General features: G+C 37.5%; 1 protein-coding gene across 8 annotated transcripts in view; it reads left to right on the top strand.

The window, feature by feature from the left end:
* LOC119656585 overlaps positions 1–18,561 on the top strand; it is a 65,848-nt gene that overhangs the window by 42,891 nt on the left and 4,396 nt on the right. For 5 of the 8 annotated variants that reach the window (XM_038062983.1, XM_038062990.1, XM_038062984.1 and 2 more), the window contains 5 exons: positions 9,578–11,125; positions 16,870–17,245; positions 17,305–17,786; positions 17,884–18,233; positions 18,313–18,502. In XM_038062983.1, coding sequence (XP_037918911.1) covers positions 9,578–11,125; positions 16,870–17,245; positions 17,305–17,786; positions 17,884–18,233; positions 18,313–18,502 — 2,946 coding nt within the window. Of the gene's footprint in view, positions 1–77; positions 193–250; positions 321–9,577; positions 11,126–16,869; positions 17,246–17,304; positions 17,787–17,883; positions 18,234–18,312; positions 18,503–18,561 lie in introns of all 8 variants that reach the window. The other 3 variants (XM_038062988.1, XM_038062989.1, XM_038062982.1) reach the window with 2 other exon arrangements.

Below are 18,561 nucleotides of genomic sequence, written 5' to 3'. Positions count from 1 at the left end.
TTATACCAATGCCAAATTGTGTGCTCTAATATGAATTTTAGGGTAGTTTCGATTTTAATAACGCTTGTTTTACACAGCAAATGTAAACCACAAAGTTAGCAGGAGGCATATATTGAATGACACACTAGGATCTTATGCTTATTCTTCTTGTTTATGTTTTTTGCTGGAATTTCGATCTTAATTCAGTTCAGTGTAGGTATCTTACAAACAATACAAATTTTTTTTATAACTTATATCTTTATGTTTCCAGGACATTATCCCCGCTGCTAGGACAGAGCGAAGAATTCGTTTAAATAAAATGATAAGACAAGCTGAATCTTGTAAACCTCCCACTTTACATTGGAAAGGATTTAGTTTTTGTAGTTTCATTATGTAAAAAGTTCACGGAAAGTCGGTTTTATAGCTTAGCTTATCATCAATTCTACAAAATCTTCAAATGCATATATTGCGAATATATATTATTAACATCTCCAGAGAATCGTGCTTAACTTGAAATTAATTGTCTGAATGCACGTGACACGGCAGTGATAGTATTATTTATTCTAATACGTGGTATAATTTCAAAGAATTTATTTACTTGTTATTTACGTGGTTTAAGTATGGAAAAAACGCTCTCTGATCACATCTTGTTCAAAATAGAATATCGATATTCAAAGTCTGAATCTATGATAAATCAAAATTCAATTTTTTGGTGAACTTAAGGGAACGCCTTGCACATATACTTGTCAATAGAAATGAATGGAAATGTTTTGAACATTAGATCTGCGTACTATTATCAGACTGAATGAAATTTCAACCCAAAACAATGATTAAGAGATAATGAAAATTTGGTGTGTTTGCGCGACATGATTTCAAATGTTAACGGTCTTGTTTTCAAATATTGGAGCTCGATTTGGAGTGCATACTTGACCTTAAGATTTCGTGTTTTGTATCTAAATGAATCATTTTCAAAAGTTGTAATTGGTATTATCTATCATGTCAAGGAAAACGAGAAAAGTTAGGAAATTGATAATTGCTGTTAAGATTAGCGTTCAATCAGAGTTAACACCTTGAATGTTTTTTTTTAAATGGGCGCCTACATTCTGTTTAGTGGTCACCATGCCTGTTGTCGGCACGGGTGTAATTTGGACGCTTCGGGTATAAAAAATTGTGTTTTTTTCTTATGTGAGGAACTTTTGACGCATTTTTTTTTTTATTCATACATACGTAACTCTCAAAATATCCCTTCACTTATATCTAAATAAAATATACTCGTATGTATATATTGGTTATATAAATAATATGCTCATCCAAAACAAACAAACATTGCTCATTACGTGTGTATGCATCTTAATTGATCGTACGCATCTTTACGCTTTGTTTTGTACGTAAATTAGAATATCGCTTATACTGAGCATAGCAGCTCAAAAAGTACAAATAAGATGCTTTGATGTATATTTTGGTACTGACCGGTTAGCGATGCGGTAGTGGAGACAAAGATGTTGCGTTGTACACACGTGGCACGCCGTAATCACATTCGGACTGAAGATATTCTCGATCGACATGGGGTAGCACCGATTATGGAAAATTTGCGAGAGGAGCGTTATTGATGACGTGGATATGTGATTCTCACTGATGAAAACTCAAGATTGGAGGCCCACCGAAACAACGATGGCTTGATAATCTAGATGATGATTTTTTTTTAAATTTTATATATATAGGTGTGTTATTGTGTTTTTTTCTTCTAAATTTTTTGGTTGGATAGGTTTTGCAAAAGGGACCTACATTTGCGACGCTAACACCCTTATTCTCTTGTCAATACTGAGAGTTATGCCAATGTTCTTTTATCCCTTTCATTCGATGCCTCATATAACTATATTCAGAAAAAAAACATTTTACCCCCTTTCAGATGTAATGGAACCACCCTTATACCTAATACAAAATCACCCTCCATGTAAAGCGATACACAGATTATGTTCTCAACTAGTTCCGTGTCAATGGGCTCAGCCGTTTTGGTACAAATTGGGTGTACAGGACAGGCAGACAAACAAACAAATAGACTAGTCGATTAGTGAAAGCTTATCAATAATTCATTGCTTCTTCACTCTAATACTTTCCTTAACCAGAAGACACATATCATTAGTTTCCAGTGAGACAATGTTTGGCAATGCCAGACTTTGCGGAGTAATAAATTGTTAATGAGGATACAATATAACTACACCAAAATGTTCGTAGTCATTTTCCGATATTTTGGGGAATATGAAATTCGTCATAAGTTTTTCTTATGTTGCTATAAACCCGTATGTATGGACCAACCTTGTCAACCATACCAACTATGCCATCGTTGTGTTTTTTGTAATGTGCTCCAGCTTGAATCCGTATGCTACGACAGAATAAGTGACATTTCTATTCTCTGCCACTTTTGGTCTTTCAACAAGTGCAAGTCCCCGCAGGAAACAACTTAAATTTCTCTGGACTGGAAAATTACTCACCAAAGGATATTCGCGGTAACACCCTACTGGTTAATCTTTAATAATAATAAATGGCTAGTAGTGGATGACCGAAATTAATTAGTAATGCTTATACCTAAATTACTTTTCAATTAACAATCATGAATGATCACACTTCAGTTAATCGGTATTAGATTGATAGTAATCAATTTAAATAATTCAGCCATTATTCATTTAGTTAAACGTTTAATGGAAATAACCGATTATTGCCAATACTGTCTAAGGATAGTCATTCTGAAGATAGACAGTCTTCTAATTTACAAAACACTTGTTAATTATCTTTTCTGGTGAAACCAGACTAATGTCTTCTAACGACATCCAATATAAGGCGAATGAAATACTAAACAGCACTGTCAGATTACGTTAGTCAAAAAGCAAATAGAGAAGGCCAATATTGACTTTTCAAGTGCGATTTCCACCAGACTTGGCAGGATCATGCTCCATGTTATATACATTGTTGCGCAATTTCGACCTTTCATTTGATACCCCACCTGACTATATTTGGAGAAAAACAAAAAAAATTTACACCCCTTTTTTGTAAGTTCGACGTAGAGTAATTTAACTCACTGATGCGTGAGCGGTCACATTTCCCACCTTTCCACCAAATTTGTTGTCAATAGCTATGCCACGTTTGTGGTATGTGACATATAGACAGACGGATAAGCAGACGGACAGTAAACCGATTTTAATAAGAGTTTTTTACCTAACATCTTTTAAACGGTCGCCTTTGCCGTGCGTGCAAAAGATTTTTTTCGAATTGGTACACAGCACATTGAGAAAGTTCAGAGTATTTGGACTTCGGCTCTCATAAGCACGAATCAGCAAACTGCGCGGAAAGTTTTGTTCTGGATACGCGATCTGAAAACCTCCATAGGAAATAACATCTTTAACAAGTCGGAATACCAGAAGCTGCACGTTTCCAGAATATTTCCCTTTTATTCAAATTAAATCTTTCATGTTCTAAGTCATTATTTAAAAATTCCGCAAAATGTTTGTTCTTTTAAAAATACACACATTTGATGCTTTATAAATTCACTTATCTGACTTTGCATTAAAGCACTATGTCTGTATGATATTGACTGGAGTTCGACTGCCTGATGTAGGCTGCTAAAAAAGTCGTAGTAGCGTGGTAACTGTTCAAGAGAAAAATGCTTCTAAACGTTATCTTCCCAGCCGAATTTCACCAATAGATAGATCAGGGTCGCTAGTAATTGCGGTGTGAAAACATTCCATACACTGAAAAATGCTTGCAATTTTTTCATAAGGAGCGTGACGCTTGGTCCAATAATTTCTGTTATATTACTATAGTTATTTATTTCACATTTACCACATTGTTCGGATTTTATTTTTAAAGCCATTTACGAGTATAATGAATATGTCGAATAAGTTACAAATTCTGTTTTATATGCTGAAAGCTCCCTGGAATTTCTTTTCATAAGAATAATAACGCCCAGTATAATAAGTTCTGTTATGGTCACATTGTTCGGATTCTATTTTTGCAACCACTGATACATAATAAGAAACCACCTGAAAAATACCAAGTACTTTAAACGGGGCACATAATTTTTTACATATTTGAATTTGTGGTAAAAAAGCACCTTCAAATTTGGGTTTTGTTCTGCCAAAGAAAACTGGAAATGTACGAGTTCCTAGTAAATATCTATGCAGGTAAATCTTACGAGTTCCGATTCTCGTGCTTACGATAACTTCCTTGGCTCACGTACTCAGTCGTTAAAGATGGAGTCTAAGGCAAAATGTGCTTTTCATCTGCATTAAAGCATTTGAAATTTGAAGAAAACTATTAAAAAAATCTAAAGACCACCAGCAGGGAACTACCACTCGGACTCCTTTGGAGATTCACAGAATTGGGACTTTATTTACGATCGAGATCGTCCAGAGCCGAAAACGGTTGCAAATGGAAAACAAGCAAAATGATTCCAATCATTTATGGAGTCTTCTTCTTTTGCTCTAGAAAAGGACTGGCACTCCGATAACGTCGAGATCATGGTTCCACATCCATGGAAATGCCAAGAAGGACAACGAAAAATTCAGACCTCTTACTCACATGTTCTGCAAGCACATTTCGAGATAGTTGGAGCTAATGAAGCGTATTCCAGAGCTACAGTATGCAAACTGGTTCATCACGGCTGTAGGGGAAATCATCGGAGAAGCCAGTCAAATGCGATCATGACGCATTCATAGTAATTGAAGAAAAAATGACGAATATAGATAGGATCAATTAATTCAAAATTAGAATTTTATATTTCCAAGCAAATAGGAAAGATGCTTCATACGAAAAGATTGCTTTTATTTTATTTTTGTAATGGACGCGGTTGCCTTTAGATAAAAAATCTGAGACCAAGTTTATAACCGATGTTCATGAAAAAATTAAGGAAGTGCCTGCCAAAGCCGATGAAAAGTTAGAAGAAAGTTTCAAATTAGCGAAGCACTTTGCAGAAAAATGACTGCTGGGTTTTACTCGACAAGGAAAACGTAAAAATAGTCGAAATCCATTTTCATCCCAGTTTTGGATAACAACTACAAAAGCTTGAAACAAGGTTTCTGGAGGGGGGTTCTGCTGTTCAAGTTACTACACATCATTCCAGCAACATGGGCTGAATTTGACAAAACAAAATGAACAAAATCACCCATATCTCTGAAACGAGTCTGGAAACCAGGAGCTAGACTTTTGGTACACGCAGAAATACTAAACTGATAAAAGTCGATGAAATATAGCACAACAGCTGCTGCACTAAATCATGATATGTGTGAAAGTTGAACAGATTTGGTGCAAAAATCTTAAGCGAAACTTCCATAAATATGGATATAATGTCAATGTTGAGAAATTGATCTAGCACATAAATAGGGCAGGCAGAACTTTTTGAGCCTCTGCTTAACACATAATATTAATTGTTGATTCAATAATCAAAGCCTTCATCTTTGAAAATGCAGGTAAACTTCCAACTAAATTTGTGCAAAGCATCACCTTAGTAGGTAATGTGATATATTATAATATCACTTGAAACGGAAACCTATAATATTATCACAAACATGACTTTTCATTACCCTACCGGATATATGATGTTATATCATTAACATAACGGCAGCCGATAGTATTAAATATTCCATATAACTTGAATGATGATTTACCCTGCATTTATTACATCCATAGCGTAAAGTGTACGATAGCACCAAATAGGTGTCAATGAGGAAAGATCCGTTATAATATTAAATGGTTCCATACAATATTTTTACATGCAAAGAAGAGGGAATCACGATTTTTGCAAACGAGCATTACTTCACTTAGAAGTTATCTTTACTTGGTATAGTTAAAAGTTTGTGCGTCACGCACAAAATCGACTAAAGTCAAATGAGAAAAAAATCGCAATTGATAGCCGGTGTCAGCACTCGATAGTCACCTCGGCGGCTTGTACTAGGGAATATTACGTACGTAGCCATACATATTAACTAGCAGCCGACATTTACTCCATGCCTAAAAGCCAGCTCAAAACTAGTCCAAAGCCAACCCGAAGTCAGCCTAAAGCCAGCGAAAAAACCAGCTCAAAGCTAGCCTGAATCCCGTACGAAGCCAGCTCAAAACCGGCCAAAAGAATAGGCAATCAGAACACAAGTAAAGCGATACTCGGCGGGGATCAGCTCGACACCCGATAACTGCCACTGCACTTGTACTACAAAGGGCGATAATGTTAGGTGATGTTGTAATGTTTGGTAATGTTTTGATCGCGCTCCATGATGCTAATGTGATATTATACTTAAAAGTGATATCACCTTTGTGATATTACATACATCACCTACCCATCTTTACTTAGTTGAACGGGTTCAACTAATCGTGTGAAATAAGAAACTTTATTCGTTTATGTCAACTCAAGAAACTTACCAAAAATCCTAATGGTAAAAAATCAGCCGGCCAAACGAAATCGGTCGTTGTTAAAAATTAACCCAAGCCTCAATAAAGTCTATTTATGCAGTTTTTAATAGCAATTTTCCGGTGCCTAGAAGATAGTAAAAGTAGATGCCTTAAAGAAAAGAAACAAATTCCGCCGATAACTCTATCTGGCGTACCACCACCTGAATCAAAAGGCGAAGAAGAAACCAAAGGACCCTCCCGCGAAGGAAATCTATCGTTTGCGGAGATACTTAAAAAGGTAAAAGCTGACCTCGACCTAAAAAACATAAGTTGAAATGTCAGCAAAATCCGAACTATTCTAAAAGGAGATCTCATGTTTGAGCTGGAAAAAACCAGCGTGGGAAAAACTAACGGCTTTCGTAACCAAGTTTTAAAATCCCAATTCAAGTCGGAGAAAACATCCTCGTGAGTCTGAGAAAAGCATATTGTGGTACACAAACTGCCATAATTTGGCTGCCAGTGAATCCAGTGCAGTCATAGGAAATGTTCGAATTGTGTAGGGTATTTGGCGTCTAAGAGAACAGATCTCATTAAAGAGATGCTTCAATGTTTGAACAATTTGCGTAGCCATCGATGTAAAAGGTATTGGGAGATCTTGTTCTCGCCACAAGGGGATTACATCCATAGATGATAACCGATGACTTTTATACGTGGGCCCCCGAGGGTGGCTTGCAAAAGATGAACAAACACTCATGGAGGCGTGGTTAGACTAGCACAAGCACCTCGATAGAACAGGTTCAAAAGCGCTAATGCATATAACATGTCCATGACTAGGAGTTGCACACTCCCCAGTAGAAGACTTAAATATTGATAGAATAGTGATCCCGGCAACCTTCGATGGACTTGTCACTGAGCCAAACGAATGGCTCATTGGGCGGTAGGTACGATCGATTAACGGCAAAAAGAACATGCCTAGAAGGAAGCCCGCAAAAGCCTCAAGCTGGCTACCCATTGGATCAAGAGGGGATATTTAAAGCAGCTCGGTTTAGATGCGGACGTAATTCCGTGGGGAGCGCCTGTAGGATCGTTATGGGATGATTCAGAGACCGTCCCTTTTTACAGATCACGTGCGTGGGGCACTTGTTGAAAATTGTCTAGGAATTATTCCCCCAGCAATGGAAGGGTACTGACGGTTTCTAGCGACCTTTGAATGTGACGGCAATTCCGGCAGTCACCAGAGGCGAACATCTGGAATCGGCGAAAGTAAAGCCCCGGGTTTGCACCGTATGCCGAATAAAGCCACTGTGGAACTCAGACTGTACATGTTCGCTGAGTTGTTCCACTCATGCATATTCGAACGGATAATCTCTGCGCCATGGAAGTGGCAGAAGCTGATACTGCTGCCTAAGGCTGGTAAAAGTCAGGGTGCACCATCCTCCTATAGACCATATGTACTCTAGACATTGTGCTAAGTCGTATTCATGGGCAGCAATCAGTCGTATTAAGGCACGGTTGAGGCAGGCCATTCACGATTCTTTAGTTACGCCTGAGTAGTGCACAGTCCATTTGGCCCCCTATAAGACTGAAAACACCATCCACATATAGGAAAGTTGGAAGGCAGGCGTTGTGACGTAAATTAGAAATATTTTTCTATCTGAGCATTTCTAAAAAATGTTTCTCAGCGACGAAGATGAGCATAAAATTCTCGCTTACTGTCAAGACGGCCTATGCGGCGACCGACGGCCGAACGCATTAACGCACACACGTGCCAGTTTACATGATCTTCTTTCTGGCCGGCCTGATAGCTGAATTTTTTTAATCGATTACCGGCCACCTGGACAGTTCAAATTGACAGTATTCACGTTCCGGTCGCCGGTTAACTGCGGACTGTCCAGGCGTTACTGATAGGCTTACCGGTTCATGGAAAGCCGCCTTGAGAGAGTGCTGGACTGATGCCTGTAGGGGAAAAGACGGAGGCGACTATCATCACCAAGTGCAGTAAGAGAAATTACGCTTGCATTAGAATTGGAAGTCATACCATCCCTTCCAAGTCGGTCAATACTTGGGAGTGACATTTTTGTAGACAAGCTAGTGAACATATATAACATCAAGGCCATCTCTCCTTTATTGCAGATGAGAAGCTGAATGGGTGAGATCTATCAGCATATTTCAACAACGATGCATCCACTCAAAAACGGTTATTTGTCACATAGGTAGATCCCTGCCATTGGGGAGTAGATAGAGCGAAAGCAGGGGAAGATAAATTATAGTCTCACCTAGTCCTCTGCGGGCCATGGAGGATACCGTCAGTATCTGTACAGATTTAAATTGATCCCGAGCACGACCCAGGCCACGCATTCCTCCAATGTCGATGATTCGGGGAAGAAAGGAAAAACCTAGAGAAAGCTCTAGGTGAAATGCTTTCACCGAAAAATTTCGTCGGGAGAAAGTTAACATGCCAGGAGGACCGGAATGTGATCATCTTCATGATCACTTCGGGGATAATGCGAGTAGTAATATTCAATAAGTACATACAGCAAATTGCAAGCATGAAATCAATGTTACTCAAAGACAAAAGCATATATCATTCCAGAAATCGAAAAATATAAACAATATTTGCATTGGGCTTTGGGGTTTTTATCTTTCAATAAAATGTAACTCAATGCAATTGACTGAATTTGCAGCTGTTTTTGACTCAAGGGCAAGAACAAATATCCATTAAATTCTTCAGACAACCACTCGGTAACTGAGTCTCTGAAATTAACATACTTTCCAGAAATTGATTGTATCTGCAGTTTCATTTCAGCAAAATGCCAAGTATGAAAATTATTACCTATATCACTTTCATCGCAACATCTAGACCGTATAAAGAACTTATTAAATGTTCGTTCATATCATCAGTTTACTATAGTGGAGGTTAATTGTTGTATCAAATGTTTAAAGATATTTTTCGACCCAACCGACAACGATGCTTCTACTGTTATTCTACTGCCGCATATAGATCTAAGGTTATAATTTTATTATTTACAAAGAAAGTAAACCCTCAATTACTAATTGGTTCCACTTCGATTGATATCTAACTTCTTCATTTTTTACCGAGAATGAGCTTGGTAGATTTAAAACAAATAGTTATAGTTTGGTCGTTGTTATGAAAGCATTAAGGAAATGTTGCTCTTAAAAATATATTTTACAGTCTTTTTGTGTGTTCTTTTCCCTATAGTGCCAGGAGTAAACATATTGAAATCACAAAGTTCATCATGGAATAATACGCGACTAAGGAGCTCTTTTATGGATTCTTCTGAAATAAGTAGTTTTGCAGATGTGCATTATATACCACGATTTTATTTAGATCGACCAAAAAACCGCTACAGTGACTTTCAAAGTGAATTTTATAGTGAAAATGGAACTTTGTATAAAAAAGATCAAGATAAATTTTCTAAGATTGACTCTACATCAGTTCGACCCCTTACCTGGCAGGATTTTCCCCAACTAATTAACAACAAATTGGCGACATCAACTACATTTGACCAGTTTGAAAACCCAACAACGCCCTCGGATGTTTCATCTAATAAGCCGGCTACATCAATCATATCTAATCATTCGCAAATCGTCCCAAAATTCCCTATTTATTTTACAAACCCTACCACGGGTGCTGTATATTCAATAACTGAAGTGAAAGGACCTAATGATGAGAGCCAGAAGGATCACGCCAAAGTTTTTAGTGATGGTTCGACTAAATCATATGATGACTCGAATGGGAAATACACATTGCAGTGCACGATGGTTGAAACGTCTGCGAAGCCAACGAAAAGGCCTGTGGTTTTCAAGACTCCTAGGCCAGTTCAGGCAACAACATCAAAGCCGAAAATTCGAAGGAAACATAAGAAGAATGGAGGAAAAAAGCGAACAGCCACAATAATTGAATATGAAGATCCTCCACTAGTTGGAGCGTTTGGGGATGCAATGGAAAATGTTTACAATAAATTAGAAGACGCCATGACTGAGAGGGTTACTGTGAAGCCGAAACCAAAAAGAAATATTACAATGGCTTCGACGAAAGTTAAGAAAAGAATTCGAAACTCTAAACCTACAAACCCAACTCCAACAAGAACTTCACAGAGTGCTGTTTTCTCTAAGCGACGCAAATTAACGAAACGAATGGTACCACCAACTGATCCCATGCCAATGTTGATTTCAACTTCTACAACTAAAGTAGATACTGATTCCTCATACCTCGACGATGATTACTATTTCGACTTGGATGAATACTCCTATGATGATGGCTATTACGATGGTCCAAATTCGAGCCCTTCTAAAAAAGTAAAGCGGAAGCAGAAAAGACTTAAAACAGGAGGAGGAGACAAAAATATGGAAAGCGATGATAGTGTGTCAAATGATGGTGTAATGGACTATGTCAACGACATGGTATCGCCAATACAAGATGCCATTGATAGTTTATCGGAAAGAACAGCAAGTGTTTTCGGTACAGACAATGAAGACAATTCTGATGACATTGCATCAAATCCTACTGTACAATATACGATGTATGACAACGAACCGACTAAAAACGAATCCACGCCACAGGGAAGTTCTTGGTTCGGTTCTTGGTTCCATCTTGGAAATAGTGAAAATGGTGAGGGATTAACGACAACCACGACTCCTGAGCCCGGATGGTTTGATTACTGGTACGGTGAAGATGACGATGATGGTAATGAGAAAACTACAAGTACAACAGAAGCCACGTACCAAGATAATCAGAATGGCTCAAGTAAGTGTCCTATTTATGAAATTGTAAGTAATTTGATGAATTTAATTTTATCATCATCATCAAGGGCACAACAACCGGTATCCGGTCTAGGCTTGCCTTAATGAGGAACTCTAGACACCCCGGTTTTGCGCCGAGGTTCACCAATTCGATAGCCCTAAAAGCTGTCTCGCGTCCTGATATACGCCATCGCTCCATCTCAGGCAGGGTTTGCCTCGTCTCCTTTTTCTACCGTAGATATTGACCTTATAGATTTTTCGGGCTGGATCATACTCATCCATACGGATTAAATGACCCGCCCACCTCAACCTGTTGAACCCGATTTTATCCACAACTTGACGGTCGTGGTATCGCTCATCGATTTTGTCGTTATGTAGGCTACGAAATCGTCCATCCTCATGTAGGGGGCCAAACATTCTTCGGAGGATTCTTCTCTCGAACGCGGCCAATTCGCAATTTTTTTTTGCTACGAAGTATTATAAGAAGTAGGATGCGGCCAATATGCATAAATACTCCATGTACTTTACACTTTCCCGTTTTCTTGAAACATCCATACGGGTATTACATATTTGTTTGTGCTTTCCCTAGAAATACTACTATTAGCATCATTTCTATTCACATTCCTCGACTATTCGGTTCTTTTGGGGTAATTTCACTAGTTTCTGTTAGTCAGGTATGTATTGAACTTTCTACAATAAATGTTTGTTATTGTTTTTGTCTTTCGAGGATTATCGTTGGATTTTTTAAATAAACTAAAAAAAATGTTAAAAAAGAATCGACTATCCGTAGAAAATCGTCCTTAAGCGCCTATCCTAGGCTGCAAAATGATTGGTTTCACCGTGTGTTCCTTTATTTTTTTGTCTATCCTTGCTAATTGCCGGTGATAGATACATATATGACTCGCCAATTGTACATGTTGTGCTATAGAGGCATCTAATCGTAGTGGAGTTTCAATTTTTTCACCAATATGATTTTTTTTCTAATGGTAAGATCCAGACAGAAGGCAAAATCGAGCTAACAATTCAGATAAGGAGCTGGCGACTTTGCCTTGGACGCTTATATTTGGCAGCCTTCTTGGAAGTAATATACCAACTTCAGACACGTTTGTAGTTAATCATATCAGATATTTGAGAATTGCTTGCTTAAGTTTCAATTATTTTGCTCCATAACACCGAATCGAAGGCATTCATCACATAGAGAGTAACCATTGCACATGATTTCTCAGCTCTCAATGCTGTCTCCGGTATTTTGGTTAATGTACTGATCGAATTAACAGTAAACCTTGTCTTACGGAATCAGAACTGTCTAATCCGTTAGTATTATTTGCCGTTTAGTAGTATAATTTAGTTTAATAATATAGACCTAATGAGCAAAAGATTGCCCGCACCCTTATTTGGCTTCGCAATTAGGAGTAGCTTCCGCTGCTTCCATCCCCTTTTACTAGTACATCGTTTGAACAAACCAGTTTGTAAATGTTTTAATGTCCACTATCAGGGCTTTATTTGGAATGTCGTCTAAGCCTAGAACTTTGTTCATTGGGATTTATTTTAACAGTACGTAGGTTTGACTCATTTCGAACTTGCTGGACTTGTGCCTGCCTGCCAGTCCATTTACCTATCTGCCCGTCTATCACAAGGGCTAGGTGATACCTGCAGACATACCCAAAAAGGAATGGCAATGGTGGGTTAGAAAGAGGTTATTTAAGCCATTCTCAGAAAAATCACAGCGAAAAACTGTGGGAAAACATATATGAAATTTACATGACAAGATAAATTCATACCGATGTTTACTCAAATAGTATATTACCAATGTTTTCAAATTAACCGAAAACTGCTAACTATTTTAAAAACTGAACTTCTATATTCAAAACACAGTAGAATCTCTAAAACCAGACCACCATGGAACTACAGCTGTAATGGATTTTGAAGAGACATTGGGATTTTAAAGAAAAATGACTCTTCTTCATGCGTACCATCAATTAAATGTATATTATTTTATCATTTTATTTTACTTTGCCTTAAATGTAAACTCCGGTCGCGTGCTGTGTAATCTCTCCATTTTTCATCCAAAGGATGTTCATTGTTTTACAGTGTTTCAAAAGCTTCAAATGCCGCAAATGGCTAATTTCGGAAGTCTCTTCATCAGGAATCAGAATCAATAGTGCTGATTCCAAAAATGCTTCCTAATCCATGTCACCAAATGGTCAATCCTGTATACCAGCCTACCTAATCAATTATTTCACCACATCTCGGAGGAAGTATCAGGTACACCTCGATCCACAGGTTACATCAAAGATCTTACATTACCTGGTAAAAAAAATGCGCTAAATCGCTTTTGATATGACGGATCATTATCCACATCAAGAAGAACTTGTCACGGAAGATTTTTTTCGATTCTAAATATGCAGATATCTCAAATACAAACATTTTATCGAACCATTCTTTAAATAATGCAGTCCATTCATGCGGATTTTTGAGTCGGATAGAGAACTGGATAGAACCATAAGTTCAAAGGTTTAAAACCCTTGGCTTCCTAAATTTACTAACGCAAAAAGGAAAGGAATCAACATGTTTTAATGCACCAAATATTTTAATAGTAATATACTATTTTTAACTTTATTTGAGCAAATACCATTATAAAGGACCAAATACCGTATAGGGGCATCCTCATGATTTTTTTCATATATTTCATTACAGTGCTTTCTAAGAATGTCCCCGTGAAATAAGTGACTATTTCGCTGTCCCCGCACTTTATAAACAATACCAATTCTACTACAGAAAATACTAATCAACAATCAATCAAATACTAATCAACACCTTTCATTTGATGCCCCACATGTCTATATTTGGAGAAAAAAAATTACACCTCCTTTTGCATAGAATGGGACTCTCCTTAACGATATAGAACGATATAACTCACTCATCACCGATTTTAAGGTCAAAATTGTGAAAAGAATTTATGTTTTAGGAATCATAAGACGATCGTAGATTTGAATTTGGGATAAAGCAGAATAATGCCGAATCCACACGTTTGCAAGCCACAATTTTTTCTAGGTTTTTCGGTTGAATAGGTCTAAGGACCAGTCTTTGAAGTAATTGACTCCTTTCGCACTCCACCCCCTTACACCCAATACCAAATCTGAGTCGTGATTCAAAAAGTACAAGCCGGGTGACCGTTTCTAAGAAAAATGCGTGTGACAGGCAGGCACACGGTCCACCGACTTAAATTTCTTCGTTTTCAACAAAACCTTAACTAAGATACCAGAAGCTGAACGTTTTAGGTATGAAAAGTTTGTGCGTTTCCTTTATAAGAATATTTGAGTGAGCTATCTGTTTTTGATTTCGTAGTCTTCTTCTGTGAGTGGGATTGTTAGAAGACGGTGGATCATCGTGCTATTTTTTCACAAATTTGCCATTTTGTTATTTTTAACAAAATTTTCATATTTGAGCTTCCGCATATTTCGACAAGCCAGTAAGACTATATATAGGAAATTTTAAGGTGACGGAAAATTATCGCACATCTTCGAACGTGATGGGTGTTGCACGACAAAAATTCCGCTCATAAGGGCTGGTGTTGTTGCTGTGTATGTGATGTATTGTATTTGTGTGCAACCACGTGGTCGTAAACACATGGTTGCGAGTTGTTGCGTGCACGTGGAAGCATCTGTCATAACAATAGACATTGCACAGCTGCTTATGGCTTTCCACACCCCACGGGAACTGAACGGCAAAGTTTCCTTAAAAATTCATTTCGGATTTATGCTAATGTATCTAAATGGAACCAGTGAGCGAATGATGTTTCAAAATTCCTCCATAGGAAACTTGGTGGAAGCAAATACGCCCAATATTCACTGTTATTGATCTATCTACAGGGAGGAGGAAATAAGTAGATGTATCCCAGATCAATCTCTCAGATACATCCGTTTCATGCAGGAATAGGATGGGGAAATACGTACAAGAAAAGCATCTAGGCAGCTCTGACACATCAACACATTGACCACATAGGTCAGGGGCCACTTACCCACCTCGCCCCTACGCGAAAAGTACACAATGAGATTCCGTGCTTCTTTGCCACTGGATTTGCTCATCCTGTATACAATCTTCTTGCGACAAGTCTACAGAATAAAAAGAAATTATTTTTTTTTTAATTCGGAATACCACAAAAGGCTGTCTGCTTCCTCGTGTGAGGCTACCTTTCTTAAGGAGTCTACTTTAGTGATAGAAAACATACATTGATCAGTGCAAAATTAGGTAAATATTTTTTTGTTGTACAATCGTGTTTTATTATTCTTGTTAAAAAAAATAATGGAATAACTTTAAAATTCCGAGCCTCACAAGAGAGTATTTTGGGGCCTAGGCACCGAATAGTAGTAACTTCGTGATTTTTTGCAGATTTTTGGGCTGGGCAGTTTCTGAAAATGGGACCGTGAAAGGAATGACTACTTTCCAGCCCCCGTACTCCCCTGTTTTAAATAAATATCAGAACTGGTGCCAACTTTGGTCTCAATGAGAATATTCGGTGAAAAAAAATTTGTACCTTTTGCGTGTACGGGAACTCTCCCTTAAACTCAACATGGAACTATGTTACTCACTGCATGCGATTGGTTTCACAGTTTCCAGGTCTCTACCGGATTTCATATCAGAAGGAGTAACTGTTTCTGAGATAATAGGTGTGATAGACACACGAACGGACGAATAGACAAACCGACAGATAGTAAACCGATTTGAATAAGGTTTTGTTTTACACAAAATCTTAGCAATGAACAATAAAACACAGTAAATAATTTTACAAATTTATGTTTCGATATATATGCAGAACTTGAGCCGTGCTTGTAGTCAGTTTTTTTCTTCGAATATTTGGAAAGTTTGACAGCTCATCCATGCGCTTGCCTTCCAAGAAACCCTCGATTGACGAGCTGTTGTTTTACGGACAACAATCCAAACATTTTCCAATGAAATATTTCATGCCTCGAGTCATGTTGATTTTTGTATAGCCGACTATAGTACTTATATCCTGCTCCATATCCACCCACACATCCTGCTCCTGCCTAGAAGCAATAGTTTTATATATAAGCATTTTGTAATTAAGACCCGTTTCGTCGATGCGGTAGAGCTTGGGGCTGCTTTCATAACACCAAAGAATGAATGCTTCTGGAGCATATGAGCATATAGCGATCTTCATTCCGAAGATGCGATGAGGATGGAAAATTGTTCTTCTCTTTATTCCGCAAAATTATACTTGGCGTACGGAGGGCGTTAAAGAAAGGTGGATATTTCTTGCTATCGCCTATCTACACGTATCTTTCAGCAATCATAATAATCTGCCTCAATCATTTGTTGGGAAACAATTGATACAGACTTGATCAGCCACCTTTTATCACTAAATTTTATATCAACATTCCCACCTATGATACACCATTGAAGCGTTTCTTGTTGGCAGATATCTCAACACCCTTGCCATCTGAGGTTCTTTTGAATTACAATTTTGTATCTTAATCTTAAAAGAGCGGTTTGTGTTAACGTATCACTTACTAAGTAAAATATTAGGAAATTATAAGCATGAAAAAAAGGTTTCAACCTACTAAACATCAGAATCGGTAAGTTTTTGTAGTGGTATGGTAGTGTCTCTTACTAATTCTTCAAATCGCATTTGCCTTTTTAAGAGTATTTCTTTGTGATTATTTTATAATCATTTAATATATTCGTTTCGTCCCTGTATATGATAATAATTGTAAAATATATTGTCAGGATGGTTTTTCAATTGGTTTGGAAGTAACACCGACTCAATTGCGAGAAAAACAACATCAACGACAACGAGCACCACTACTACAACTACTACAACAACTACAACTACACCAAAGCCATTCATGTCAATAATAGATCCAGTTAAAAATGCACCAGAGTGGTTTGGAATGCTGGCCCAGAATATAATCAATAACAGTTTGACTCAAAAATCCACCATTCCAACTGATTTAGAATATGAAACGCCACATAAACTCTCGTACGATGGCTACCAGATATGGCGACTACATATTAAGGATCAAAGCGAAGTAAAAGCAATGGACAAATATAAAACTTCGGCGGATGGAGCTAAATTGCAATGGTTACAAGGGCCGAGTTTGAGGTAATCCAAAATTAAATATAAAATAAACTGTTGCCTTACAAACTACCGTATCTTTATAGAGGTCCTACCGATGTACTCGTGCCCGCAAAATTGGTGACTGATTTCCAAGGAACCTTGAATTATGAAGGAATAGATCACGATATTTTAATATTTGATTTAGGCAAAGCAATAACCTATGATATAACGAAGACAGTTTATGATATCTATAAACCCAAAAATGCATTTCCGTTGACTTGGGTGAAATATCATCGATACGATGATATTATTCGATTTTTAGAATATATTCAAATGAAGCATCCCCATTTGGTTGAACTAATTCATGTAGGACGTTCGTACGAAGGGCGACCACTTATAATTACGAAAATTTCAAGGAAGGAACAAACTGACAAATCATCCAAAAAGAAAAATAACAAGAAAAAGAAACAACGCAAAAATTCAAAGGATATTTTCATTGAGGCTGGAGCTCATGGGAGAGAATGGATAGGTCCTGCAACAGCTACCTGGATTATTAGAGAATTGGTTAAGCTACTAAAGAGTAACAGTGAGTGATTCTATTGAATAAATATTAACGTGCAATGAAAACCTGTTACCTATGTTACCTTGAGTTTTACTTTTCGCATTTATTTCAATTTCCACAGGTACCTCGAATGATTTAATCAGAAAATCGACATGGTATATTTTGCCAGTATTAAATCCTGATGGGTACGAATATACCCATGAATTTGACCGATTTTGGCGGAAATCTCGATCACGACATATTTCTAAACCATCTGGTATAATAAAATCAGCGATGGCTTGGCTACAAAAGGATAAGATGGACAAGGTGTGCTATGGCGTCGATTTAAATCGTAACTGGGATTATAAATGGAGTCAAAAGGGAAGTTCAAAGTCACCTTGCAATGAATTTTACGCAGGACCTAATGTTTTCTCCGAACCGGAAACTAGAGCAGTTTCGAAATTTTTAATGGATAATCGGAGAAATATCAAGGTATTGTACTCGTATATCTTGTTTATGAATATGCAAACTAATTTTATAAAAATATCATTTGGTTTCCAATTTACTTTAGTTATTTGTTTCGCTGCATTCATATGGGCAGATCATTTCATACCCTAATAATGTAAATGCATCTTATGGTGCACTGAAAGATGACGACATGATGGAAGTGGCGCTTATGGGGATGGAAGGGTTAAGAAAATCAGGCAGTAGGGCTAGATATAGGTTGAATGCTGGAAATGATATGAAAGCAACTAGATCAGGTAAGTCAACTTATTTCGTCATTTATAACATCGATTGAAAAAAAGTCGGGAAGCGTAGA

The sequence above is a fragment of the Hermetia illucens genome, chromosome 5 (genome assembly GCF_905115235.1).
Source record: "Hermetia illucens chromosome 5, iHerIll2.2.curated.20191125, whole genome shotgun sequence".
NCBI classification, from domain to species: Eukaryota; Metazoa; Arthropoda; class Insecta; order Diptera; family Stratiomyidae; genus Hermetia; species Hermetia illucens.
The sequence above is the reverse complement of the archived record's forward strand: the minus strand, read 5'-3'. Positions and strand labels throughout refer to the sequence as shown.